This window comes from Indicator indicator, chromosome 7 (assembly GCF_027791375.1).
Source record: "Indicator indicator isolate 239-I01 chromosome 7, UM_Iind_1.1, whole genome shotgun sequence".
In the NCBI taxonomy this organism is placed as follows: Eukaryota; Metazoa; Chordata; class Aves; order Piciformes; family Indicatoridae; genus Indicator; species Indicator indicator.
Genome location: NC_072016.1, coordinates 6,770,931 through 6,797,627, shown reverse-complemented (window position 1 = coordinate 6,797,627; position 26,697 = coordinate 6,770,931). Strand labels below are relative to the sequence as shown.

The 26,697-nt window shown below is 42.7% G+C and overlaps 1 protein-coding gene across 8 annotated transcripts in view; it reads left to right on the top strand.

Annotated features, from left to right (window-relative positions):
• The first annotated feature begins 11,741 nt into the window (after nucleotides 1-11,741).
• Nucleotides 11,742-26,697, top strand: part of TCF7L2 (transcription factor 7 like 2) — a 177,390-nt gene continuing 162,434 nt past the window's right edge. For all 8 annotated transcript variants that reach the window (XM_054382257.1, XM_054382256.1, XM_054382255.1 and 5 more), the window contains exons 1-3: nucleotides 11,742-11,930; nucleotides 12,243-12,309; nucleotides 12,508-12,632. In XM_054382257.1, coding sequence (XP_054238232.1) covers nucleotides 11,742-11,930; nucleotides 12,243-12,309; nucleotides 12,508-12,632 — 381 coding nt within the window. The remainder of the gene's footprint in view (nucleotides 11,931-12,242; nucleotides 12,310-12,507; nucleotides 12,633-26,697) is intronic.

Below are 26,697 nucleotides of genomic sequence, written 5' to 3'. Positions count from 1 at the left end.
GCAGTCTGCCCTCCATGCACCTTCCCTGAACAGGCTCTCTGCTTTCTGACCCTTCTGCACTGCCCTCTCCCTGTGGACCTTTCCTCCACTGGGTGCTTATTTGGGCCTCTCTTATAGTCATTAAATTGAAGGATGTAAATATTGTTGATCTCTCAGTCTCCTGTCGTATTCAGCTGAAGTTGATCTATGGTTACAAATGTTACAGCATGATGAGGTGAACCACTTTTCTCCAAGAAGCCAAGATAAAAGAGGTGAGATTGTCAGCCAACAAAACTAGGGAAAGTTAAACTTCACATATCTCTCTGATGAAAAACAAGCATAATAAATCTTTTAGGAAGTAAAACAAAACAAGGGCACTCTGTGTTGTTAAGACAAAGAAATCCAGAAGGATTTTACAGAAACATTTAAGAGTTATGGTCAAAATCATACTAAAATACCACATATTCTCCTGAATTAATGTTGGTTGGTGCCAGTTCCAGAGACTCTATCCCCAATGTCACAATCTTGGCATTCCCCTTAAAACCACAGTTCCTGGATGTCTGTTTCTCAGAGTCTCTGTGCTTTCTTTATTAAAAAAAAATAGAAATGTCTATCCTTTATGGTCTTTAGAGTCAAGATTTCAACTTGGGAATGCAAACAGGACTGTACTATAAACTGGCTTTTACTCCAGACAATAAATTTTGGGCATACAAAGACACTTTTTGTTGTCAGTTGGTAGTTTTTTTCCTTCTAGAGAGTATCTTCATTGAAAGCAGAGTTCAGCTCCTAGGGATGTAAACCTTTGGTTTATAATCTATGCCAGCCCTTTGGGCAGTGGCTGCAGTCAATGGAGCAAGACAGGTACTGTCATGAGGTGAGTCATTGCTCAGGGGAGATGTTTGAGCTAGTTTGGCTGAGTCACTGTTTGGGCCTCTTTATTAAATGTACAGGAGACTCAGATGGCCAGCTTAAAGCCCTGAGAGACAAAATATTCCCTGACTAGTTACTGTTGCAGACAATCTTCAAATGTTTGCAGTGCTTTATCCTGCAAGGGGCAAAATACCAGCAGAGTCCTCTGCCAGTTGTGTCCCACTGATGCCAGGGAGGTAAACCTGAGGACATGAGGACCTGTTCAGTCATGGACAGCAGAACTAGAGGAAAAAGAGCAAAAACTGCTGAGGAGGAAGGGGCAATAGGAGATGATATTATTTTATAACATTATTTGGTTGAAACTAGAGAAAGATTAGTTTGAGATTGAAATGTGGTGGGGTTTCTTTTCTTCTTTTCTCCTTCTTTTCTTTCTTTCTTTTTTTTTTTTTTTTTTCCTAGAGAAGGTAATGAACAGCCTGTGGAACAACATTTGCCTACAGTGGGATTTTCTGACTTGAAATTGTCAAAACCAGGCCAGATGTCTTTCTAAATGAAATATCGTTAGGTCTGCTAGAACTGACAGACTTGAGGCAGGAATCACTTGTTGAAATTCAATGACCTCTGTAATACAGGACTTCAGAACAGAAGATCCTAATAGCTTCCTAAAAATCCTACTTTTGTTTAAAGTAGTGCTTTGATAAAAAAAAAAAGGCAAACAAACAAAACCAACAAGAACTAAACAAATAAAAAAAAAAAACTCCCACACTTGTAGAAAATGTTTTTGTTAAATCAAAACTAATATTGCAAATTTTTTGCTAAACATTGTACATATGCTTAGTGAAAACAAATAGTCCTTGCCCAAACAGGGCATTATATGAGTGTACAAATATAACCACCTAGCTCTGTGTGCAGAAAGAACCTCACAGATTTTGGTAACACAGACCTAATCGTTGCAGCAAGATTTCTGATCATGACAAGTACCTGAGGCATTGTAGAAGCTCTCTGCATGTCCTGAGGTGGCTATAGATGGTCATTGATGACAGCACTTCTTTGTCCAGACAGGAGCATCTCAAGATCTGATTTTACAAGGTTTTGGTCATCCTCTGAAAGGGAGAGGTGGGAGTTCACCACTTTTCAGGTTTGAACTCAGGAGGAAGGAAGGAATTTCATATTCCTGCAAGACATGCTATGCTGCTGCCTTGCTAACTTTCCTGTAATTGTCCTGTACTGCAACAGTCAATGTTCCAGTCATAAATCATGTAACTCTAGTGCCACAGGAAAGTATGCAAAATGGGCTGCATGTAATATTTTAGCTATGTTCTCCACTCCTCCTTGGACATAGATTGTTCTGGGTCAGAGGGACAATGACAATGAGCCAGAGCACACATGTATCACTGAATCACACAACCACAGAACATTAGGGGTTGGAAGTGACCTCAAAGATCATCCAGTCCAACCTCTCTGCCAGAGCAGGATCACCTAGAGTAGATCACACAGGAACACATCCAGATGGGGTTTGATTGTCTCTATAGTCTCTACAGACTCCGCAACTTCTCTGGACAGCCCATTCCAGTGTTCTGCCACCTTCACAGTGAAAAAGATTTTCCTTACATTTAGGTGGAACCTGCTGTGCTCCAGCTTGCACCCATTGCCCCTTGTCCTATCACCGGACCACTTGGGAGGAGTGTAAGATTGCTGTCAGAGGATGTAGGGACCTGTCAGAGGATGTAGGGAGGTCCTCTGTACACAGACTTCTTCAGTCTAGGCCACCAAAGGAACCTAGAGACCAGCGTTATTATGACTTTTGTGATCTCCACTTTCTTCCACAGCCCTCTAGTGAAATTACTGCCTCAGCTCCCTTCCTTTGAGAAGGAAACTAAGCTAAGAAGCCTGGCAAGGCAGAGGGAGAAGACAGTGCCTCAGGCAAGCAGTGGAGATGCCAATTCTACCACAATGCCTTGAATGCCAGATTATGTCTTCCCGCAGATGCAGGAGATGTCCTGAGGGTGCTGTTGCCTGAAGAGTTACAGTGGTTCTTGTACAACCATGAGTTGCTGTAGAAAGGCTGAATGGAGCAGGTGTGTATGATAGACCTGTGCCTCAGGTGAAACAGCAGACAAAATACACTCTGCAGGACCCACCCTTGCCCTTTGTGCCTCCCTAATTAGCAAGAAAAGTCTCCAGTGGTGTTTTATATCTGCCAACTGCACTGAAATCCAAACACGGTGCATTTTCTATGAGACAGGTGCTGATCGCAATCATTTGCCTTTTGGTTTGAAATGGCAATCTCCTTTCTGGTCAGGGCCAGGAAGCTCTCACCTGTAGGATTAGGATCATTGAAAGGAGGTAATAGATCCAGAGGGCTGAGGTGGAAGAGGAGGAGAGCAGCTCTTTGGCTTGCCTTTGGCAGAGGCATGCTTTCTGAAGGACACAGTTAAGTCAAGAAATACTGGCTTGAAGAACAAGAGCAGAAATGTCCTGAGAACTATTGCCTTTTCTTTTCCCAGTCTAGCAGATGAAGGTTGCTTGGAATCACTCCTGTAAATTACCCCCCTTACACACACCTACCCATAGCGCTTGCAGGTCCATCTCTTCCGTCCAATGTTTCAAGGGATCCTGAATTAAGTAAGGACAGGGAGCTCAGACATTAGCTCTGCTGGAGCTAATTGCAATACTTTGGGCAGCAGTAAGTTTCCCAGAAAGACCTCTGCTCCCCTGGCTTGCCAACTGTGCCCCTCCAGCGACATTATTTGGAGGTACCAGCAGCAGACCGAGCCTCTGATGCAATAAATCCTGGGAGCACTCCTGAGACGTAGGGAAAGCACTTGATGTTGCTCTTATCCTGATTGTTTTGGATAGCTCATTGTCACCTAATTGTACTGTAGGAAGGTCTGTCCATTCCCTCCTGTCTGCTTATTTGTGCCCTCAGGCTATGTAAAGACTGCATGTGCCTGAAACAACAGCCAACCACAAAGTCTCCAGTGCCACTCTTTTGGTATGCACTAGCTGAAATTCCTTGTTGCAAGAAAAGCCTCTGTCTGTTGATAAATGGCAGCATATTTCACAAAGAGAGAGAGAGACTGCTCTGCTCCTTCAGCAGGATTCTGTCTATCTCCTTGGCTGTCTTGAAACTGCTTGAAGTAGTTGGGAGGCTTTTGCCAAATGAGAAGGAAAAAAAAGAAGACACATGCTTCAGTAACTGGACAAAAAAGAGGAAAGACCAAAAGTACCTTTAAAGCAGAATTACTAATCAGAAAATTATTTGCTAGGAAATAGTAAAATACAATAAATATTTCCAGAATAAATGACCTGGTCAAGTGTCAAAATATTTTCAAGAAATTAAGAAGTTTTTTCTTGAGAACCCTTTCATTTTATTTGGCTTTAATAGATCAAGTCTTAATTAATCTGACTGTAAATTTTCAGTGTCATGAGCATGCAGTGGCATAGTGGTAGCCCTGTGCAAAATATTGGTAACAACTGCTTCCATGGAAATATTGGTAACAACTGCTTCCATGGAGAACAGAAACCATACTTTTCTGTAAGATGAAAATCTGTGTTGCGGCCTTTGGTGGCTCCCAGAAGGAGTGCCCTGCTTGGGGTCTGAACTGGGTATTTAACTCTGGCCTTGCAGGAAACACAGTGCTCATTCACTTCCTAGCCTAAATTAAAACTTCCTGTCTTTGCCCAAAATTTTGTTCTCTGGGTAAGCTTCCATTGTCTTCACCATCGACTGCATTATGATGGTGACCACAGGCTGCTCTGAAGGTCTGTGTATTGTCCTGGTTTTGCTACAACAGAATCCTAGACCAGATGCAGGCTGTTAGCAGTTTCAAGGTAGTCGGTGCAGCTGACCTGAGTTGGTCACAAGTGTATCCCATATCAGAAATGTCAAGCTCAGTATAAAGGGGGGAAGTTTGCTGAGAACTGGGAGCTTTTGTGGTTGGCCTCTTGCTTAGGCTCCTTCTGATATTGCTTGTCTTCTCCTGTGGAATGCCTTCCTGTTTATTGTGACCTTTGCTGGGCTAAGTATAACTTCATATTGGTGTTGGTGTTAGTTTTGCTGTTTCATGAAATGCATTTTCATTTTAATCTATGGGTCTTCTATCCTTTTCCTGACTCCCCTTCTCTGCTGGCAGGGGGAGGAGGCAAGGGCATAAAACTGAGTGACAGAACAACTAATGTTTGAGCTAAATGTAGACAGGTATTTGGGAAAGAAAAACTGAAGAGCATGAAACCTAACTGGATTGATCTAGAGAAAAACTGAAGCATGAGTGGAGTACTCCAAAGGGGGCTGTCCTGGGACCTGTTCTCTTTTATAGCTGCATCAATGACCTAGAGGAGGTTTCATCACACTTGCAAATGACACCAAATTGGAAAGAGCAACTGGAACAGTCAAGGACAGGGCTGCCATCCAGAGGGACCTAGAGCAGCTGGAAGAATGGGTCAGTGTGAACATTATGAAATTCAGCAAGAACAAATGCAAAATGTTCTAACTCCTACTTGTCTTGTTTTGGTTTTCGGGGGTTTTTTTGAAACCTGACTGGACAATATCCTAAACAAACAGGGCTAAATTCAGAGCTAAACCTCCTCTGAGCAAGAGGCTGAACTAGAGATGTCTTCATGTCCCTTCCAACATGAGTGTTTCTGTCGTTGTATGGTATGATCAGATAATCCTGTGTTGTTAAACTTGATTGTTTTATGAAGTTACTACCCCTGTGCTGACTATTGTCATCCATCAGCCAGAAGCCCTACAGCTGGAATGCAGCTGGCACATGTTCATGTTCCTAGACCATTGCAAAATGAATCCCTTTTACCTCATATTGCAACAGACTACAAATGCATACACAGCTAATTACTGTGTGTCAGTTGAAAGGGCACTCACTTCTGGCTGAGGGCATGCTTGTGGCTTAAAGCTTCCTAGGTTCATTGCTTACCACCATCTGCTCTCAGCCACAGCTCACCTACAAGATCACCCTCACTGATGCAAGCCAAATGATTATCATTTTATTGGCTGTAACATCATACCATCCACAAACATGGTTTAAGGACTAGTGTCCCAGCACAACCATCCATCAAAAAGAGTCCCCTTGCTCCAGAGCACTGCTTTTCCAGGTAGGTACCAAAGGCAACAGGCAGAAGATGACAGGGAATTGACCATGCAGTGATCTGCAGTCTCAGCCAGTGACCTCTGTGCTCCAGCTCTTTAAATTCCATCTTGTAGAGAGTAGAAGCATAGTACGTCTGGCTAGTGTTTGATACTTGCCTGTGAGCATATGCGTATAGGCACCCACACTCAAGTCCTCTCCTGTGAAATGAGAGTATTTTATAAATGTAATGGCCTACTGTTTTGGTTAGCTCAGAAAACAGAGGCATATAAATACCAATCTAAGCATGCTTAGTTTATGAGTGTTTATTTATAACTAAACATGGTTAAACTTGCTGGGTTTATTTATTTGTTTCTTTGGGGTATTAGATCGAGTCTGAGGCAAGAGCTATCTCTATAGGTGCACATATATCTCTCTTGCACAAATAAATCAAAATAAAGCAGCCCAGTTCCTGTAGACTGGCATTAGAATAAGTGTATCTTAAGAAAGTTCTTATTCAGACTTGGCTTCAGGCAATAAAACGTCATAGATGTATAACTCTAGTGAGTGAAATTTCTAGGGAGCAAATTAGGCTAAAAACATCTTCTAGAGACAGCTAGAAAGGAATCAGACACCACCTGAAAATAAGGCAAGCTATGCAGTAAATGTTTCATTTATTGGATTTCTCCCATTACTATTAGGGTTAAAAGACATGTTGTCAATAAAAATGGTATATTTATGGAGGGCTCTGTATTTCAGAAGCCTATTTCTTGTCATTCGCTCCTATAGTGCCTGATATCACCTCATGATAAAGTGTGAATAATCCCTGCATGAATGCGTATTTCTCCCCATTAACCATTTTATTATTAGACAGAATTATCTCTAACAAAAGCAAAAGGTACAGCTGTGATTTAGGCACTAAAAGGGAGGCATGTTCCTCCTGAGCCACAGCCATGACTTAGGAAGCAAAGCATAGATTGAGGGACGTTAGCCTGTGTTATAATGTTGAAATTAAACAACCAGTGAAATGTTTTTGGTATCTAATTTTCTAAAGTTTCTTTATCAAGTGCAGCTAGAAAGCCCACACTTATTGCTGAAACAACACACCATGCCTTGGTTGGTATGTGCAAAATCTAAAGCCACAAAGAAACCTAGCAGTAGCACCATGATCTGGTTGTTTGTGGATGTTATCCTATTTGACAACTTTCTTGAAATTTCAGGTGTGCTTGTTTTGGTCAAGTAAATGACTGCAGAAAGAAGCCATGGTTTCTGTTTTCATGCTATCATCTTGTCTGCCCCAGAAAAAAAATTCTCTCTTTGCTAACTCTGGAAGAGCCAGTACTGGTAAGGCACTAGGCAGATGTGTTTGCTTCATGTTATTGGAACCTTTTCAATATTGAAATCTTTTCTGACATTCAGAGCAGATTTAATGATCCAAGATTATTTGTAAACATACGGACTCCTTTGAGCTGTAGACTCAAATCCCAGCCTGGTCAACCAAAGTCCTTTTATCTTTCCAAAATAAATAACTTGAATTTTACACATTGCAACCTACATTAGGACCTTTTGGAGAAGACTGTGAAAACTGATGACTCACCCCAGATATGTAAACATTAGCCAGGAGATGCAGCTGGCAGTTAGCAGACCATATTTTTCCAATATAGACTTGGGCCTCTGGTGAGACATTAAAGATTCCAAAGTATTTTTCATAAAACAATAAATTTCCTTGGCTGCCCTTGGACAACCTCTTCCCACTCCAGTTTGTTGCAATGTGAATTGGCAGGTGAATCTCACATGCTTGTTTGCCATTCCTATTCATGAGATTCTGCAGGATTCTCTGGACCCAAACGTTGTGCCAAAGTGTAAAATGTTGATGCCACTGCTCGTAACCAAAGCTGATTGCTCAGCGTTTGGTATGTTGTACCACATTGCAAGAGCTGCAAAAGCTTGGGGAGAAGCACTCTATCTGTGCTAGAGGTCAGCTTTGACTAGAAAGCTAACATCCCTTGAAGAGTAAATTTGGAGCACCTGGCTTTCTCTGACCAACTGTTACTTAAAATTGGGTATCTAAACAATAAATCATGTTTCATGCAGTGGATTAGCTTGACTTATTTATTTATTTCTGAATATTGTGTTTCTTCCACTGTTAAACACCATACTTTTTTAAAATCTAAGGTGCTACCCAAGAACCTACAATTCAACAGGTTCTGTTGACCCCTGGAGAGCTCTCCCTTCCCTGGGTGTGAAACAATAATGGTTACATGAAGGAAAATGATATAAATAAGATGCATAAGCTATTCTAAGTGACTTGTACTGTCCTAATTAAACCATGTTGATTTATGAATCACCCACAACACTTGGACTTTGAAACTGAGCTAGTTATAAGCTGCAATTTGAAAACAAAACCCTGGAAGTTTGCAAGAGGAAGAACTTGACGTTGCCATGAATGCTAGAAACCATTTTCCTAGCCCTTCATGGGGGTCCTCTGAGTCCATCATAGCAGCAAAATTCCAGCTGTGCATATGCATATGAGCAATGCCTTCCAAAGCTGGGGCACAGCCCCTCAGCCTTCCAGCCTGAAGCCACAAGAGCCAACTTCTGTACCTAGGACCACCATGTGGCATTAGGGGGTACAATGCTGAGCATCCTTGTATTGATTTTTACTCATGTGGGTAACAGTATGTATGAGTTGTCCAGGTGTGTCATCACCCTTATGAATAGTCTGTCAGTCATGTTACTGGCATGTGTGGGGCTCTACAGAATCAGGCCCTTCTGCCAACAGCTTTGGGCAAGGACTGGGCCAGTCTCAATGCTTAATAAGTAGTTAGCAATTACACTGAGACTGAAGTAAAAATGTGCTACTTGTTTAACAAAAAAAAAACAAACCTCGCAGCAGATTGTAAAAAGATCTTTGAAAAACAAAACTATACAACTGTTTTTGTTCATTTGGATCAAATCAGAACACATGGCCCTGCAAAGTAAAGAGGAGTCTGTCACGTTTGTGTTCCTAATATCTAATGTTTGGGATATAAAGACATTTTAAAAAATCAAAAGGCAAACAAAAAAGGAGAATATTTGTTAAGGTGTCTCTCTGCAAGGCACTAGTTAGCAAAGACAGTAAGTACATAATCAGGGGGAAATGGTGAGTGTGCATGCCCACAGACAGTTATTTAGTAAAATCTCTGAAAGTAAAAAGCAAGTTAGTTAAAAGACCAGTGGAAAAAGAAACTGTTCAATGCATTTGCCCATTGAGTTAACAGTGAAGTATTTCATTCTTCATGTTTTTACTTGGTGTCTTGAAATAATCCCTTTTCTGTCTCCATATTCCCACTTAGACATTGTTCACAGACTTATTTATTTATGAAGTCTGAAGGTTAGTCCCTACCTGCTGAGACTAATTAGCCCTGTTCTTTGTGTCCTATGCAATCCTGTCTGATTAAATGTACACATTTGTTTTACTTCTTTTCATGCTTCCTTTCACTCTACTTCTGCTTTACTGATTAATATTAAAGTTGTAAGTTGCCGTGATTTTTTTTTTATTTCTATTTTGTCTGCATCTTTCCCTTTAGTATGCAAATTTCTATGTGAACTTTTTAATGCCTGAGAATTCATGTTAGCCTTGTCGATCTCTGTATTATTATTTTTATATATATATTCAGTTTAGCTGAAGCCCCCAAACTCCCTAAATATTGCATGACAAATTGGCTTTGTTTTGGAAACCCTATGTGCTGAATGGCCCTTAGAATGAGCTGCAGGTTAGGTTTCTGGAGGAATGTTTGGATTATTTAGTACAGCCTGTCCCTTGCTTTCAAACACCATCTCCATTAGACAATTTACTAATTCCCGTTGAAATTACTGTCTGTCTGCCCCCCCCCCTCCCCCTCCCTCGCATCCCTCCCCCCTCCCCTCCTTTTGTTCCTTGCCCATGTTAAAGTTTCCAATTGACTCGTCCATTGTTACAATTTGTCACTGCTGGAAGATCAATTTGTTTTCCCTTTCCCGTCATCACATTATATTCGGGTAACAGATGCCATTTCTTGCATCTGCATTATTCTGCTCCCCATTTTGTTGCCGTGCAGGCAGAGCTCTGGCTGGTGACTTTACCCAGACGCTGTCCCCAGCCTCGCAGAGCAGCAGCAGCCCTCGCCCGGGCCGGAGATGGGGCGGGCGGCCCCGCTGACTGCGGGGACCCCGTGGCCGGGCGGGACCCCCCGGCTCCCCCCCTCCCCTCCCGCGCCCGGGACCTGCCTGCTTTCACTTTGATTTCGCCCAGCGTGGTGTTTACGCCACCGCAACTTTTCACTTCTGAAGTCTGGGAGTCCTTGATTCTCCGTCCTGCCATGCTAATTAACTTCTGAGCAGTCACATTCCTTTTCCTCCTCTTTTATTTACATCAAGGACCAAAAAATATTATGCCTCACTATAAGATAATTTGGAAATATCTGATCTTCAGCGAGTGATCTCGCACATTTTCATCCTGCCTGTTATAACCATAATAAATGCAAGAACCGAGTGCTGCTTTTTTTTTTTTTTTTAAAGGCTTTTACTATATTCTAGTGTTTATTATGATCGGAGTTTCTTACTTCTAACGAATGGCAAGAAAAACGTTAACGGTTTAAATAAAAAAAAAAAACCAAAACAACAAAACACCCACCCCACCACCCTGCAGTCACATGGACACAGATAATAAGGGCACACATCCTTCAGGAGAATCCGGACTGCCCGGAGATGACATGTTTATTAATGCTCAGTATGTAAAAGTTAGCGCTTTCCGAAGAGCCCAGCCAGGGCCACTCGTTTGGGTGTTTTTTTCCTTCACTCCCCTCTGGTCCACTGTGTAATTTTTTTAAAACATTTTTTTTATTTTTATTTTTTTTTCTGCCCCCCCGCCCCCCAGTTTGTGCCCCGCCCCACTCCCGCCGCGGACCCACCCCGCCGGGGGCTCTCGCAGCCCGCCCCCCTCCCTTCGCCCTCCCGCTCCCATGCCAAAAAGGATCATTGTTAGTTTCCTACTTCCCCCACCCTCCTCCTCCTCCTCCCCCTCCCGCGCCCCAGACCTGTTTATTTATGCAGACGTCACCGGGGAGCCCCCGCCCCCTCCTGCATCTCATTAAGTGCCTGGTGTGTTTCTCGCTCCCTGTCAATAATCCCGGATCCCAGACTTCTCCGTTCCTCCGGATTTCGATCCCCCTTTTCTATCTGTCAATCAGCGCCGCCTTTGAACTGAAAAGCTCTCAGTCCAACTTCAACTCACTCAAACCCGAGCTGCACAGGCTCCCAATATCCGCGGCGGCTGCCCCCCCGTTACAGCTGACTTCTTGGGTTTGTTTGTTGCATTATTTTGCCTCCCCCCTTCCCCCCCCCCCCCGCGCCCCCCCCACCCACTCCTCCCCCCTCCCCCCGGTCTATATATTTTTTTATTATTATTAATTTTTTCGCGAGTGCGTGCGCGGGTGCGAGTGCGTGTGCGCGCAGTGCACGCCGACCAGCTCCCTGGAAGAAAGAAAGAGAAAATCCCGAAGAAGGAAAGGAAGAAGCCTAAAGTCACTGGTGCAAAGGAGCAAAGAAGAGATTTCCCTCCCCTCCTCCTCCCTCTTTTCCCCTCCCCAGGAGGAAAGAGAAGGGGAAAAAAAAGAAACTTTCACCTTGGACTCTTCTTTTTTTGGTGCAAACTTTCCCCCCCCCCTCCCCTCTTATTTTTTCCTTTTTCCCCTCCCCATTCCCCCCTCCCTTTTTTTTTTTTTTTCTTCTTTTTTTCCCCTTCCCCTTTTTGCAAAATTGCTGCTGGTGGGGTAAGCCAGGAGGAAAATGCCGCAGCTGAACGGCGGTGGAGGGGACGACCTGGGCGCCAACGATGAACTGATCTCTTTCAAAGACGAAGGGGAGCAGGAAGAGAAGATCTCCGAGAACTCCTCGGCCGAGAGGGATTTAGCTGATGTCAAGTCGTCTCTCGTCAATGAATCAGAAACGAATCAAAACAGCTCCTCAGACTCGGAGGTACGGGGGAAGCCCCCCGCGGGGCCGTTTCGGGGCGGCGGGCGGGGGCCGCGCTGCCTCGCCGGGGCCGCGGCCGGGGGCGCCGCACCGGGTCCCGCTCCCGCTGGCGCCCAACTTTCCTCCGCGGCACCAACTTGTAACGATGTCTTGTGTTTTGTTCTGTTTGTTTCTCCTTCCACCTTCTCCCCGCAACCTTTCCCTTCTTCTTCGCCTTCTATTTCTCCCCTCTTCCTTTCTACGCACCCCCCCACCCCCATACTCCACCACCCCCTTCCACCAACTGCCCCACGCCGACCCCCGGCTTGCTCCCAGGCGGAACGGCGGCCCCCGCCTCGGTCCGAAACTTTCAGAGATAAATCCCGGGAAAGTTTAGAGGAAGGTGAGTACGGCGGGCCCGGCCAGCACTGCCGCCCGCTCGTCCCGCACCGCCCGCCGCCCCTCCGCCGGGTGCCCGGCTCCTCTTTATGGGACACACTCTAACAAAAGTTTTCCTTCTTCCCCTCTCCTTCTCCCTTGTCTTTCCCACTGTTGTCCCCTTCCTTCCCCGCTCTCGCTCGTGTCTCCCCCGCCATGTTAGCTGCGAAGAGGCAAGATGGAGGGTTGTTTAAGGGCCCACCATACCCGGGTTATCCCTTTATAATGATCCCCGACCTCAGCAGCCCGTATCTGCCCAATGGATCGCTCTCTCCGACGGCGAGAACGGTAAGTGCCTTTTTTTGTTAATTTCCTCTTCCGTTCCTTTTTCTCCCCCCGTTCCCCCCTGCTCCCGCCGCTGCCTCGCTCCCCGTTGCCCCGTTCGCCCGCCCGTCCTGGCTCGGCCCGGGCCGCGGCCCCCTCCCCCGCGCCGCGCCGCAAACTTTCCAAACTCCGCCGGCCGCGGCAGGAGGGTGTTTGTTTACACTTCGCCATATTTCTTTTTTTTTTTTCCTCTTTCTTTTTTTTTTTTCTACTTTTTTTTTTTTTACTTTCAGTTTTGTGAGCCGTTTTCTGGAACCCTTGTAACCTCCCCTGCCGGGGAGGGGGGTGAGGTGGGGAGGAAAAAAAAAAAAAAACCAAAACCCAAAACACATCCAAACACCATCTCATCCAACCTTAGAACAAAACTGGAAATAATCAAGGAGTTGATTTTTTTTTTTCCCCTCCTCCTCCTTTCCCCCCTTCACTCCCGTTCCTTGGGGAGGGAGGGTATTTTCTCCCGGCCGAGCCTGGGATCCGCTCCCTCCAAACTCGGTTTTCCATGGTGATCAGTCGCCTCCTGCCCTCCTCCGTAGCGACTGGGCCGGCTCCCCCTCCCCTTTCCTCCCCCTTAACCCTCTCCTGCCCTCGGCCTCGGGAAGCGGCGATTTCATTGTGCCCCGGCTCGGAGTAACGTCCCCTACCGCCCGTGGGCGCCGCGAGTTGTGACCAGCCTGAGCGCGGCCGGCCCCGCCGCCGGCCCACAGTCTCGCCCCGCCTGCCGGGGAGCGAGGCCTGGGCGCGGCGGGGGCTGTGGCACGGCACCCCTGCCCGGTGCGTTGGCAGGGCCCCTCTTCACCTGGGTCTTTGCCGCGGGAATCAGTCCCGAGGCGACTCGGTCTTCGTGCGTGCCTTGCGGTGCTGAGAGGGTCGGGGGGTAAAGCTGGGGTTTAGAGCTAGGCAGAGGAGAGGGGCTCAGTCCGGAAACAGAGATCGCCTCGCTTGGCTCGAGTAATAACAACAGCAGCAACACAAAATAATCAAACAAGTCGAGCAAAATTCCTGCTGGAAGTGTGCTGGCAGAAAAACAATTTGCTTCAAGCGTCCGGTTTTTGTTGTTGTTTTTTGCCTTTTTTTTTTTTCTTCTTCCCCCCCAACCCCCGGGTGCAGTGCAGGCAAGCACACCCCTGCCTGGAGAGACAGCAAGTTTTAATCTGGGATCTCAGGAAACTTTGTGGACTGCTGTTGGGTTTGGAAATCTCAGCTGTTTTTCCGCTCGTAGTGTCACCCACGGTGTGCTCTGCTTTGACAGCAGGTTTCTCAAGTGTCACCTTTTCTTTTCTTTTTTAAAGAGTTTTTACAATTCTTTTTGCTAAAATAGCAAAGTCCACTGGGACTGCCAAATGCCTGATGGGTTTAGCCTTGCTGTTTTTTCCTTCGGGGCGTTTCTAAACCTGAAGCATCCCCACCATCACTATGTTTTTGTACACCTTTTTTTTTTTTTTTTTTTTTTCCCTTGCGGTAACACGAGATAGCGATTTACAATAATAGATCTACTGTTGGGTAGATGTTGAAGCCATACTAATGACTGAGGGCTTGGACAACTTCAGGGTATCAGATCTACAAGTGTTTGAAAGCATTAAAATATTAAACATCGGGTCAGACTTGTTTTCACTTTTCAAATCATCAGTAGCCACCGATGAGTAAATGTAGAGTAACAGGGAGGCAGTAAGGAAGGTTTTTTGACTTTGTGTGTTATTTAGGGCTGTGGCAGGATTTATTTTGGTAGCTTGTGGGGCTCTTCTTGTGAGGAGGTGATTTCTGGGACAGTAGCATAGGGGTAACTGCAGTTTGCAATTGTAATGATAGGGAGGAGATTTCAGGGGCTGAATGCATTATATTTTTTCTTTTGAATAAGGTCGCCCCCATGTATATGGATGATGGTGATAAATTCCAAATTGTATAAGCACCGGGATCCAGATGGCAAAACAATCTTTGTTACAAATCACTTTGTTATAAATTGTGAAGCTTTATATTCCTTTTCTTTTTTTCTTTCCCTCCCCCTTTTCACGTTAAATGCATTCCACTGTTCCCCAGTGCAAGCTAATAGGAAGCACACCTCTGCTGCTTTTTTTTCTTGAAGCGTTTTTCTTACAACCGCTACAGTTCTTTATTTTTTTTTTCCTCATTACCTTCATTCCAGATCCTTTTTTCCTTAGCATGTGAACATAGGATCCTTAAGCAGTTAGCTTTTCTGGAAAATTTCTTCCTCCCCTTGCTCCCCCACTCCCCACCCTCCTTAAAAAGGCCTCCATAGGAATGTTGGGTTTGTGTGAATTGAAGGTTCTGTACAAAAGATTACAGGTTGGTTTATTGTTGGTATAGCAGGTGGCCTGCTTCTGTTATCAGATAGATTCTAAAAGGATATTTCCACACTCAATAGGCAGTTTTCTTATTTCCACATCCAGGCTCCAGCAACCTTCTCCTATCTTCTTAACCTTATTCTTTCACATTCCGTATGCTTGTTTGTTTGCCTGCCGCTTAATTATAGTCGGGAGAAATTAAAGTTGTTTATTTAGGCCTGAGAGCAGCATATTATAAAGATTCAGCGGGATAGCTGTTTTCTGTCACACACTGTTTTTAGGTGGATTCCAGTTCTCTGCTGTACCAGCTTTGAATTCCAGATGATGAACTAGATCTTTCTCTCTTGTGTTTTTTTTTTAATACAGGTTGAAAAGGTATAGATGATTCTACATAACTCTGAAATTTACTTTTATTTATATAATTTTACTTGAAGCCATATTTATTGAGTTATAGAGCATGCAAGGTAAAGAGGTGATGCAGATATGTAGCAAAATTGCTTTTCCTTTCCTTTTGCTGTTGGAGAATCTTAATGGTCTGTGGGTGTGGTTTTTTTGTTGCTGGTTTTTGCTTTTTCTTTTTCCATGTTTTTTTTTTCTTTTTGTTTTATTTGGGGGGTGTAGGTTGATTACTGTGTTTTGTAAATGTACCTGTGATTGTCTGTTGGAGAGCAAACTCGCCGGCAGCAATTTCTGCTTTGCTGCTTCAAGAATGTGAAAAATTAAGCAGATTTTATGATGCTTCATATGATGAATATGGCAAGAATAATGCTTTAAATACTGTCAACTCTTTATGAAGCTTGATAGGAATAGTTTTATTTTTTAAAGTTGGAAGATTTTTTCTTTTTGGCATGTTAATCTTGCTTTTGGTAGAATATTGTGGATTGATTTTAAGAATAGCTGTGTATTAAGTAGCGGTCTAGTCAAATAGTAATGCAGTAATGCATCTGAGAGTGCCAGCTCCATATCTATGCTTGCAGAGGGACTGGGCTAGCTGCCTGTCAAGGATAATTAAGGAAAATGTGTTCCTTTCAGAGTTGGAAAATGAAGAAGTGATGTATTTAAGTTTCACCTTAAATCTAGGGCTTAGTTAGTGCTTTTGGTTAGCAAATAGATGCGTTGTAATTTGAGAAACCCTGCTGGCAGATATTCGTGTTTTCACTAGTGCTTCTGCATCTTCCCTTCCCTTAAATTGCTGCTTGCTGATTGAGATTGTGAAGTAAGGTTGTGTTTGGTCCTGAAGTTTGAGAGTTGGCAATGGCTGTGGTGGAGGGCAGCCCCCTCGCCTAGATTTTTACATTCAGGAAGAAACTTTTTTTTTTTCTTTAATTGACTTGACAAATGGATGTTTTCCTTTATCTACTAAATCAAACAACATAATCCTTCCTGATACAAAAGCTGTAGCCCCTGGGGTGTGAAGGGTTAATGGTGGTCCTTTTTTTCCCCTCCCTCCAATTGTTTTGACAACACTTTTCAAAGTGTGACATTCCAAGCCCTTACAATACAATGTAATATTACTGTAATTACACAGGTCATTACATTTTAAATAGAGAACAATAAAATGCTTATCGCACTGAAAAAGAACAGGTGTTCTTGCCCTTCTTTGGTATTTATGCTAATTGTTTTTCATCTCCCTCAGAAATATTTATGGCTGGCATGTTAAGGTTTCAGTCTCGATGTGACAGTATTAATTCTTTAGTAATCTTTATGGTCGAGGTTTAATGTCTGCAGCATGGATTATAGAATTAACGTCCACCAACTAGTTTAATATTGTAGATACAACGTAATATCTCAGCACTTCATGATACATGGTTGTTCAGTGGGGAGGGAATTAGTCACTTTCTTTTTCTTAAAAAAAGAAAAAAATTGAGTTGCTTTTAATACAGTTTCTGGACTTGTGTAATAAAAAGCTATTAAATAAGAACTGATGGTCCTGTGGTATAAATCAAATGGAACCTCCATAAAGAAACTTTCTTTGTGATTAATTAGGTAGATTGCTGAATCATTCTGCTATTGCATTAGCATAGCTGATACACAGTAGCAAACAGACCTTGTTTGTTTATTATTTATGGTAAAGAAGCTGACTTATTTTTAATTCTTCTTTTTTTTTTTTTCTTTTTTTTTCTTTCCCTGATAAGATTTCATTCTGGAGCAAATGCTGCATTGCTTAGTCAATCAGCTTCTCTTTAGGGGGCTATGAAAATTAGTTAGAGAAGAAGTTTCATGTTTCTGGGACCCTGCAAAACAATATAATGCAGTACTGTTACTTGAGTGTGCAGGATAATTGCAGGACTGCACTTCATTAAAAATAATATTTGCTTTGGAAATCGAACAATTTTAATAGGTGCAACAGTGGCTGATCTGTACTGAAAAAAATATGAAATACAGTAGATGCCTTTCCAGGTTTTTTGAATGCATTCATACATGATCTGATGATGTTGAGTAGAGTAGTTTGTGTTTTTGTGTTTTTTGTTTTTTTTTTTTTCTCCCTCCATTTTCATTTTTTATTCAACCAAATATATGCTGATTTGTCAGCTGAAGATGGAGGGAGGGGGAAGGTGTATGTTGCAGATTTCAGTGGAGCTTGTAAACCAAATGCAGGTAAAAATGTTTTAAATTTGTCAAGACTTTCATGACTGGGCCCCAAAATCAGATAAAAAATGTGGTGTAGAGAAAAAGGACAGCTGCAGAGTTTTTGTGTGGACGTGTGTTTCTGTACCATGACTAAAAACTCTGAGGACCTTTTCCCAGCTGTCTGGGAGTTATGTGGAAGTTGGATTATTGGCAGTTAAGCATGAGACAACCTGGATTTAGCAAATGCTCTCCTACACAGGAAGCAGATGACATTATCCTGGGGGAAGGGAGGAGATCCTTCTCCAGGCACAGCCCGGTGGGAGATGCCTGCTTCCCCCCAGCCTCAGAGCAGCCAAAAATGAGGGTTGGCCACAGGCACATATAAATATAAAAAAGGCTGGGTTGTCAGTTTGGGTTATTTTATCAGGTTGTGTTTTGTGTGTGTGTGAAATCAGACACTTTGCTCTTACACTGGGGCTGTTGTGAGAAGTTTTGCATGGGGGGAGGGTTGTGAGGTTTAGGGGGAAGTTTAAAGCACTGTTCCTCAGGCGTCTCCTCAGTACTGTGTCCTGGCAAATATGTAAGTAAGCCTTAAAACTTTGACTTCTAATTGGGCACATTTGTGAAGGAAATGGTTAATTTTACAACCAAAAGCAAACTTGCACCTCGACAGGTCTGCTGAAAGAAATGTGCCACAGTCGTTTGCTGGCAAGCACTGCAGGGTCATAAATCCACGGGGTTTATTTACAGCCTATAACACTTATGAATGTTAAGATATTTGACGCCACGCTGGCCTTATAATATCCAAGGTCCACAGACACTGGCAGTGGGTCAAATTTCTTTCACTAATTATGAGCAATGAGAGATGGAGTGTGGTGCTGGGGGTGTGCGTGGGGGGATATATGGAAATCCTCTCTCTCCACACCCAAAAGTGAAGAGTATTTCTGCGCCTCCTCTCAACTGCTGGGTTGTGTTTGTGCTTTTTTTTTTTTTTTTTTTTTTTAATTAACGCTTGCAGTGCTGTAAAGGCTGGGCTGTGGGTGATGCAACTGGGCTGAGGGAAGAAGTTGAGCACAGCTCGGGTCTGTCAGAGAGGACTCAGCAGCATTGTGCAGTATTTCCTAGATACCGACACAAGCAAACATTTAAAGACAGATGACACCTGGAAACGTCCTTTAATTTTCTCATGTATCACTGAGCCTGGGGAGGGGAAGAAAAATAAAAATAGTGTCAGGTTTTATACAAAAGGTGGAAATATATTTATTAGACTGTTTTCTGTGTATAAACCAGGGCCTCTTAAAAAGCAGCAGCAGCAGCCCACGTTGAGGGAAAACATGCACTGAATGAATGAAGGTGTTGAGGTTAGAAGTGTTTTTGGGGGAGAAGCACTGTGTCCTGCTGGAAGGGAGATGATGTGGGATGGACTGTAGGTTAGTGTGGAGAGGTGAGGGGTGCAGGGAGGATGTGCTGAAGGTGGTGTTTTAGGATAGAGGTAACTGGGGGGAGGCAGGGAGAGGGGGGAGGCAGGGAGAGAGCGGAATCACTGGAGAGTAATTGGAGGACAAAGGAGGGATGTTGGAACGTGAGGAGAAATCGTAGAAACTTGAGGAGGGGGGAACCCGCCAGTATTTGAACGGATGGTTGGAGGGGAAGCTTGGGATTTGGGGATTGACTCTTAAGTGTCAGGAAAGTCTGGGGCCCAAGGAGAAATACTGCTTCACTCAGCAAAGCTCGTTATTCTCAGCTTACTCCCCATTAAACACACTTTCCTAGAGTGGACAGTTAGATTTGAAGTGCTGCTGTCTTGTCTGTGCTAGGGGTATGTGTGTTTTAACAAGATAATGTGATTACTCAAATATGCCTAGGTATTACTTTTAGCTTTAATTTCCCCAGCAGTTGATTTTGGGTTCCCTATGGGTTACTGTTGTGCTTGGAGACTAATTTAAGAAAAAGGCAGGGTTGTGTGTGTGGTGGAAAGCTGCACTCCTTCACCCATATGTTTTTCTTCTGTGAGCCATGTAAAACCTGACTTAGAAAAAAGAGAGGAGACTGTCAATTTGGCTCTTCCACAAATAGCTGTACAGTTTTGTTAAAGGTTTTATGCATTTCCCTAATCAATGGAACGCTGTGACTTATTAGTCCCTGTGGACAGATCCAAATCCCCTGGCACTGTGCTGCAAAGCTGGTGTACTATTGTACCTTTTTAACAGGTTATCAACAAGGATGTTCCTCTGATTCCCAAGATGCTTCCCACCCGCTCTAGCATCTCCCCCTGCTCCTATTCTTTCTGGCAAAATCTGTTCAGTCTCGCGTCTTTGTTTTAGGTTGGCTAAACCCTCGACCCTTATTCTTCGTGGGGTCATGCTCAGGCAACCGGGCAGTGCTGAATGAGTTAAGTTGCTGGCTGAAGTTTGGCTTCATGCAACTAAATTTGAGGCCTGGTAGGCATTAGCAGGGCACAGCACATTTACAGAGCTTAATTAGTACGCACTGTAATTGTTCATGGTCTGCCAGAAGGAGTAATGTTCAGGAAAAGTGGAGTCGTTCTTCTGCAGTCTTCAGTTTTAAAACGATAAATCACTTGCATATTTGTGCAGTGATTCAAATGGAGCTGAGACCTCTCCATCTCAACATGTGGTAAATTGTAAAGTCAATGAATTGCAGATGTAGGGTACAGCAGATTCTCTTAAGAAAATGTGGAATGAATGGGGAAGGGTGATGCTATAAATACATACCGAGAAGATAACTGGGTTTCTGCTTGCTGTGCCAATTATGATGTACTAAAGATAATAACAATTTCATTTAAATATATTTATTTTAAACTTTTTTAAATACAGGGGTACCACGCTGCTTCACTTGGTGAGGTTTTCATTAATGCTGCAGAACAATGGGTTCCAATGGACATGGGCGTGATAGCCGTATTAATACAAATTAATTCATCATGGGTAATGTTGTAGAGGTTACTAGAGGAGTTTATAATGGTGGGACACTTCAAAGTGTGGCTGCAGCAACTTCTTACAGGAAAAGTTGTGGTGAAGGATACCTCTATATTCTGATTGGGGGAAATAGTGGGAATATTGTATTTCACCATGACATTTTGGAGCTGCACATAATTCTTTCGAATCTAGGAGAGACTTGTTGGGTACATTAATCCCGCAGCCTAGAGCCTATTAAAAAAAAAAAAAAAACAGAGCACAAACAAAACTATGCTCTACAGATTGACATCATACATGCTATATATTGTTGTTTTTTTTGAATGTGGAGAATGTGTGTCACTCTTACTGCTGTGAAATCTTGTCTTCCTTGGGCTTGGTCCAAGATCCATCGAAGTTAGTGGAAAAAAGCTTCTATTAATAACCAAGGGCTTTGGATCAGGCCCCGTGTGTCTTGAACCAATGGCCAACTTCTTCAAAAGTGGGTAAAGATATTGAAAAAGCCAAACTCAACTAAATGTCACATTGATATATTGCTGCTTCTGTGGTGTCCTTCACTCTTGGAAAAAAACATAAAAAAGTTTCCAATGGTCCTTTCTTAAATGAGCTCCTGCTTCTGCAGTATCTGACTTTCCCACAGAAGTGCAGAGCACCCTGGCAGGATCGGGATTTGGTCTGAGGCTGTGTTGCCTGTCAATACTGCATTTCTAATATGAGTAGGTGGATTTGTATGGAAGTTGTAAAAGTTAATGATTGCTCTCTGACTCATATGCAGCTGGTTTCAGCGAAGAAGAAATGATGACAGGAAAATGGTAGAAATTGTAGGAGACAAGTTTGCTTTGGCGAGCAGAGAATGGATTTGTGTTGTTTGAAACGGTCTTGCTGCTTGCTGATGGAAGTGTGAGGAAGGCAAGGATAGGAGGGCAGCTTCTTTTTAGGGTAGATGCTTTGGGTACCAACCTCCTACAGGTCATGAAGAGAGCCTGAATTCAGGAGAGAGACTCTGTTGCGTTAAAGGTCTCATAACCATTTTGTTAGTCTTACTGATACAGTTAGTCCTGCCTAACTGTTTTTCCCCTCTTGGCAGAACAGGTTTTAATGCCCTAGGCTTTGTGGGAAGCCTAATGGCTACAAAGTATGAATATATAATTGTGCTCAACCAGTATCTATCTCATGGCTTTGTAGGGCTCTCCAGAGTGTCAGTGGTGTGAAAGATGCTGAATACAACAAAATCAGTCTCTGCTTTTTAATTCACCAATGATGATGATGCAAATGAGACACCAAAAAAAATCCAAAAGGAGGATGAGGGAAGTAATAGTAAATGCCAAACTGGAAATGCTGCAAAGAGACTTTTTGGGGAATGTGAGATATTCTTGGATGATACAATAGAAGCAAATAATTTATTTTAAGAAAGGGAAAAATAGAGCAAGAATAGTTGGGGGTGTACCGATCTGGGAACATCCAAGCTCCCAGTGGAGTTAGTGATTCCTTAATGATCTGGAAAAGTCTGAGGCTATAGGCTTTTCTATTCTAGAGACAAACCACTACATTGATTTCTGTTTTTAACTGATGCAGATGTTTAAATAAAGGCTCTCTTGCAACTGCTTTAAACTTTAGCCAGAATAATTTTGGTGTGGTTAAATGAGTGAACTGGTTTAGGAGAATACACAGCAAGAGGTTTGCTTTATTTAAATTGGATTTAAGAGATAATAAAATCATATAAAGCCACTACTCTGACATAGGCAAGGTCTGGAAGATGGCTTATAAGATGCTACATTGGTCTACGCTTAGGCTTAGCAGACCGCTATTGAAATTACACTATTATAAATGCTTGCAAGCATTAAAGAATCCAGAGGAAGATATGACCTTGATGAACACATCAGAAGAATAAGATGGCAATCAGTGTTTCTACCTTTGTTTTCTCTAGGACATTGTGAGGAAGATTTTCTCCCTCTGAAAGGAGCTACAGATGATAGTTGTCTCTTTGGAAGTCAAGTTTTGGAGATTTTTATTGTTACTAAGCAAATGTCTCAGTTTAGTTTAATCCCTGTTACGTTCCCCTGTGGGCTTTTTCTTAATTATTTTCTTAGTTATTAAACGTGGCTTAAAACATGTTTGTATCAGTTGAACAAAAACCAAAAACAACAACCAAAAAGCCAAAACTAACCAACCAAAAACCCCAAACCCCATAAAAATAAACACCCAAACAAACAAACAAACAGAGTACTTTACAGGAGCTAGTCACAAATGTAACTACTGTACTGGTCACAAAAGTACTGTGTAAAGAATATCCACAAAGCTTATTTTATCTGGAGAGCAGCTAAATATCTTTACAATCCTCAGGGTTATTAAAGGCCAAATGCCTGGTATATGTGGGTAGTTTATTTTCCATTGAAATCGGTTGCTCAACTACACTACTTGAAAGTACTTTGTTTTTAATTTCATAAATATGAAATGAAATTTCATAAATATGAAATGAAAAAATGAAAACTAGAACCTGGGTGTAGCTGGGTGGGTTGTAAATGGGGATTGGCGTGTTGGTGTGCCTGAGCACAGGTTTGGAACTGGTTAGGTGGGCACATCTGTGTACATGCATGGGATGTATATTATTTGTGAATGTGTACTCGGTTATCAGGTGTCTATTCAATTTTAATTGACAATATGGGATTCCTGTGGTTACTCTGTGCACAGATTGCCTTGGGGCTCTACAGGGTTTGTGGGAAGAAAAGCCTTGACAAGTTTCCATTAAGCTCTGAATCAGGCAATTGGAAAAGAGGAGAATGAAAGGAGCTGAAAAGAGGGACAACTTGTTAGTGTTGCATTCTGCGCTTGCAACGAGAAACCTCTTTTAGACAAGAGTGGTTCTCAGGCCAAGAATTTCAAACTCGCAGAGAAACCTGTCCAGAACACAAAAGTTGTTTGAACGGGGTGCAGAATTGTCACAGTAATTAGAGCAATCTCCGTTTACTGAGTGGCAGCCTTTATAAAGGACAGGGGATAAAGGGTTCAAATTCATCTTTCTCTCTCTGATTCACTTCTGATGAACTGCCTCTGTGTATGTATGTGTATATGAAGGAGTGTGTGTGTGTGTGGCCACATTTTCAGCTACTTATCGTTTGATTGCCTTTGTTTTAAAAGAAGAAAGAGTTTTCTTTTTTCTGCCTCAAATGACATTTTCAGGCATTTTGCTTTTTTGCCTTTTTGTTTGTTTGTTTGTTTTTTGTGGTCTAATTTAGTATACAGAAATAAGAGGATGCTTTGGGGAATGTGCTTGTGCTCTGCTGGAGGGGGACCCCTAAATATTTCTCAGTCAGTTTCTCCTTTTATTTGATCCCACATCTTTGACTCTTAGGAGCAGTCCCATTATTTTTAATAGGATTACTTGTGGGAGCAAGAAAAGTGAATGAATAAGGCTTGGACTCTTGAAGTTTATCTTCTTGCCACTGCAAGGTCTGTCCAGAACTATTGAACTGGCTGGAGTTTCACCACTGCTTTTACTAGGAGAAGGATCAGGCTCATGGATTACCAAGTAAAACTGTAAAAATAAGAATTGCTGCTGTGTGTGACACAGATGTGTCTGAAGGTCTTGATTTGAGCTCCTTTGGGTCAGATGCCACACAGAAAAGTCAGAGTGAATGAGGGATTGAGCAGCTTGGGTGCTTTTTCCCCATGGAAGAAAATGTGACTACTAAATTTCTTTTACACCTGTACTTTTAAAGAAAAGAAAATACTGAGGTTCTTGATTTTCTTCAGTTGTCCAAAATGCAGAGATTGTAATTTTGATGTCCATTTTCTTAGCCATTTAGGTTTTGTGATTGCCTTTTATTTGCTCTTCCTGAACTAATACAGGATCTCTGCTTTGTAAAGCTTTGGAGGTAGCAACATTGGTTAATTTACTTAATCACTTTGTCAGTGTTAATGCTTTTTCCCTTTGTTCACCACTACATCTGAATGCAGAGAGAGAGAAGCCCTTTAGGCTGATGTCTTTGCTCTGTTTTGTGTTTCTCTGTATCAGGTTGCCTTTAAGGCCCATGGCATAGCTGGATAGGCATTTTGTTGGGACCCTTTCAGTGTTGTATGTCTAATCATCCTCTCTTCCTCTTTCCTGAAGACCTGGGACCAGCCATCATCTGCACTGGCTTGCTAAAATACGGACCAGAGGGAAAAAGGAAGGCCTTGCTGGTTACAGAAACATTGTTAAAGCTAATAAATACTCCCAGCTGTGAAAATTGTAGCCCAGAGGTCATGTGCAGTTTTGTATAGAGTTTTTTTATGAATTATTTTCCATCTCTACCCCCTTCAATTATTTTCCCTTGGATGATGATGATGATGAATTTGGCTAGATATATTTTAGCAAAAAACAGATTTTTTTTTCTTTTTTTCCCCCCTTCCCATACAGTCAGCTCCTAGCATGAAAAAGTTGTGTAAAAATAGCTTGTCTTGGAGTTTGCATTGCAAAAACGCCTGTTGTTGTTCAACAAAGTACACATCTGTGTGTGCTTCCTTGGAGTATGTGTTGCCCTAGTTCACTTGCCTTGTCTGTCATCATAGTGTGTGAACACAGGAAGGTTTTCTGAATCCATAGAAGTTGTCTTGTAGGCACAAGGAGATGGGAGACGATGTTTTTTCTGGCAGTAATGCTGAATCGCTTATGCAGTGTTGGAGCACAGAGTTGGGTTTGTGTGTTGGGCAATGTCACGGTAAGGTTGAACAATGTCTTCATTTTTAGACGATGCTGTTTTGTCTCAACCAGTGATGGTTTGCAGACCAGTTGTGATGTCTGCCATCCTGAAAGAGTACCCAGTGTGATACTAATTGTACCAGGACTAATTGTTGATGAGAATGTACTTGTTGCAAATTATGGACTTCTCTTGAACGTGGCTTTCTCAGTTCTATCCCTTGTGCATTATTTTCTAAGCTGGTAATTAATTTCTCAGTTTGGTAATTTGTCAGTAACTGGCATCTCTTCAGTAATGAGTGCTCTGTAGTAATTCTACATCACTAAGGAGTAATTGCTGACCCTATAAAGTCACTGATCTCTTTCGTTTGCCAGCTGGATAACCTTTCCTGTTATGACCAGGTTATTCATCACAACAAAGCCTAACTACATGTGCAGTCGATGTCCTGGCCGTGGCTTGGTACTTGGAGAGAGAGGGCTGGAAGAAGCTGCTTTTAAGTCATGGCTACAAGCAGGAGCTCATGACAGCAGCAGAAAGCTTTGTTTTGATTTTGCAACTATGTAAAATCTAGCTCAGCCTAGAAAGCAGCAGTTGAATTTAGTTGAGGTGGTAAAGCAGAGCAGCTAATGTCGTCTTATGTGGCATTCCCTCAATCCCACTTTTCTTCCTGGCCTTGTCTTGCTATTCTGTTTCCCACTTGGGTTATTTCTTAATGTGTCAGTAAGTGGTTTGGAGGTGCTTCCCTTCCTGGGAGCTGGTGGTGTGGATACAGCTGCAATCCTGCACATGTCTCGAGCTCGCCTCTATGTCAACCCTCTGAAGAATTGTCCTCACCCCAGCTGGGTCTGTACATTTGGGCTTGTAGGATTTTGACCTAAATTTGTCATCCCAAGGGGGAGCTAATGAAGTTTATTTTGGAAACAAAATACTCCATGAAGGAGGCTAAAGAGAATATTGGAAAGATGGTACAAATGAGAAGCAAAAGGTTTTCATTTACACTCTCTGATACTGCTCTGATCTGTGGATCTGAGTAGAAAACTGGCAGCATCTGTACATGCCTAAATACCTTTTAAATTTGTTTTTGTTTTTCTTGCTCCTTGAACACATTAGCTAATGCCACAAAGAGTGAGCTGAATTCTTGCTCTTTTTCCACCCCCCCCCTGCAGTTGGAATTGTTTGTTAAATTCCAATTACAGGGCTTGTTCAACACCTGTACAAACCCACAGCCATTGTTAAGGGAATAATTTGAGGACAATGGGGTTAACGCAGGTGTACACAAGTGCAGAATTTGGATTGCAAAGTCTCTTTATTACTCTGTGTGCATAAGAAAGAGGAAGAAAGAATTTAGTTTAATTTTCAGATCCCAGATCCAATTTGTAGGACAGGTATTTGGAATGTAAGGGTAAGTGGTGAGGGGAAAAAAATGTCTGAACATGTTCAGACATGGTACTGAACACATATGGAATGGAAAGTTAAAAGGAAATAAACACTACACTCCTCTTTCTTCCCTACCTCACCCTCATACCACTTTCATGGAGTCACTTTT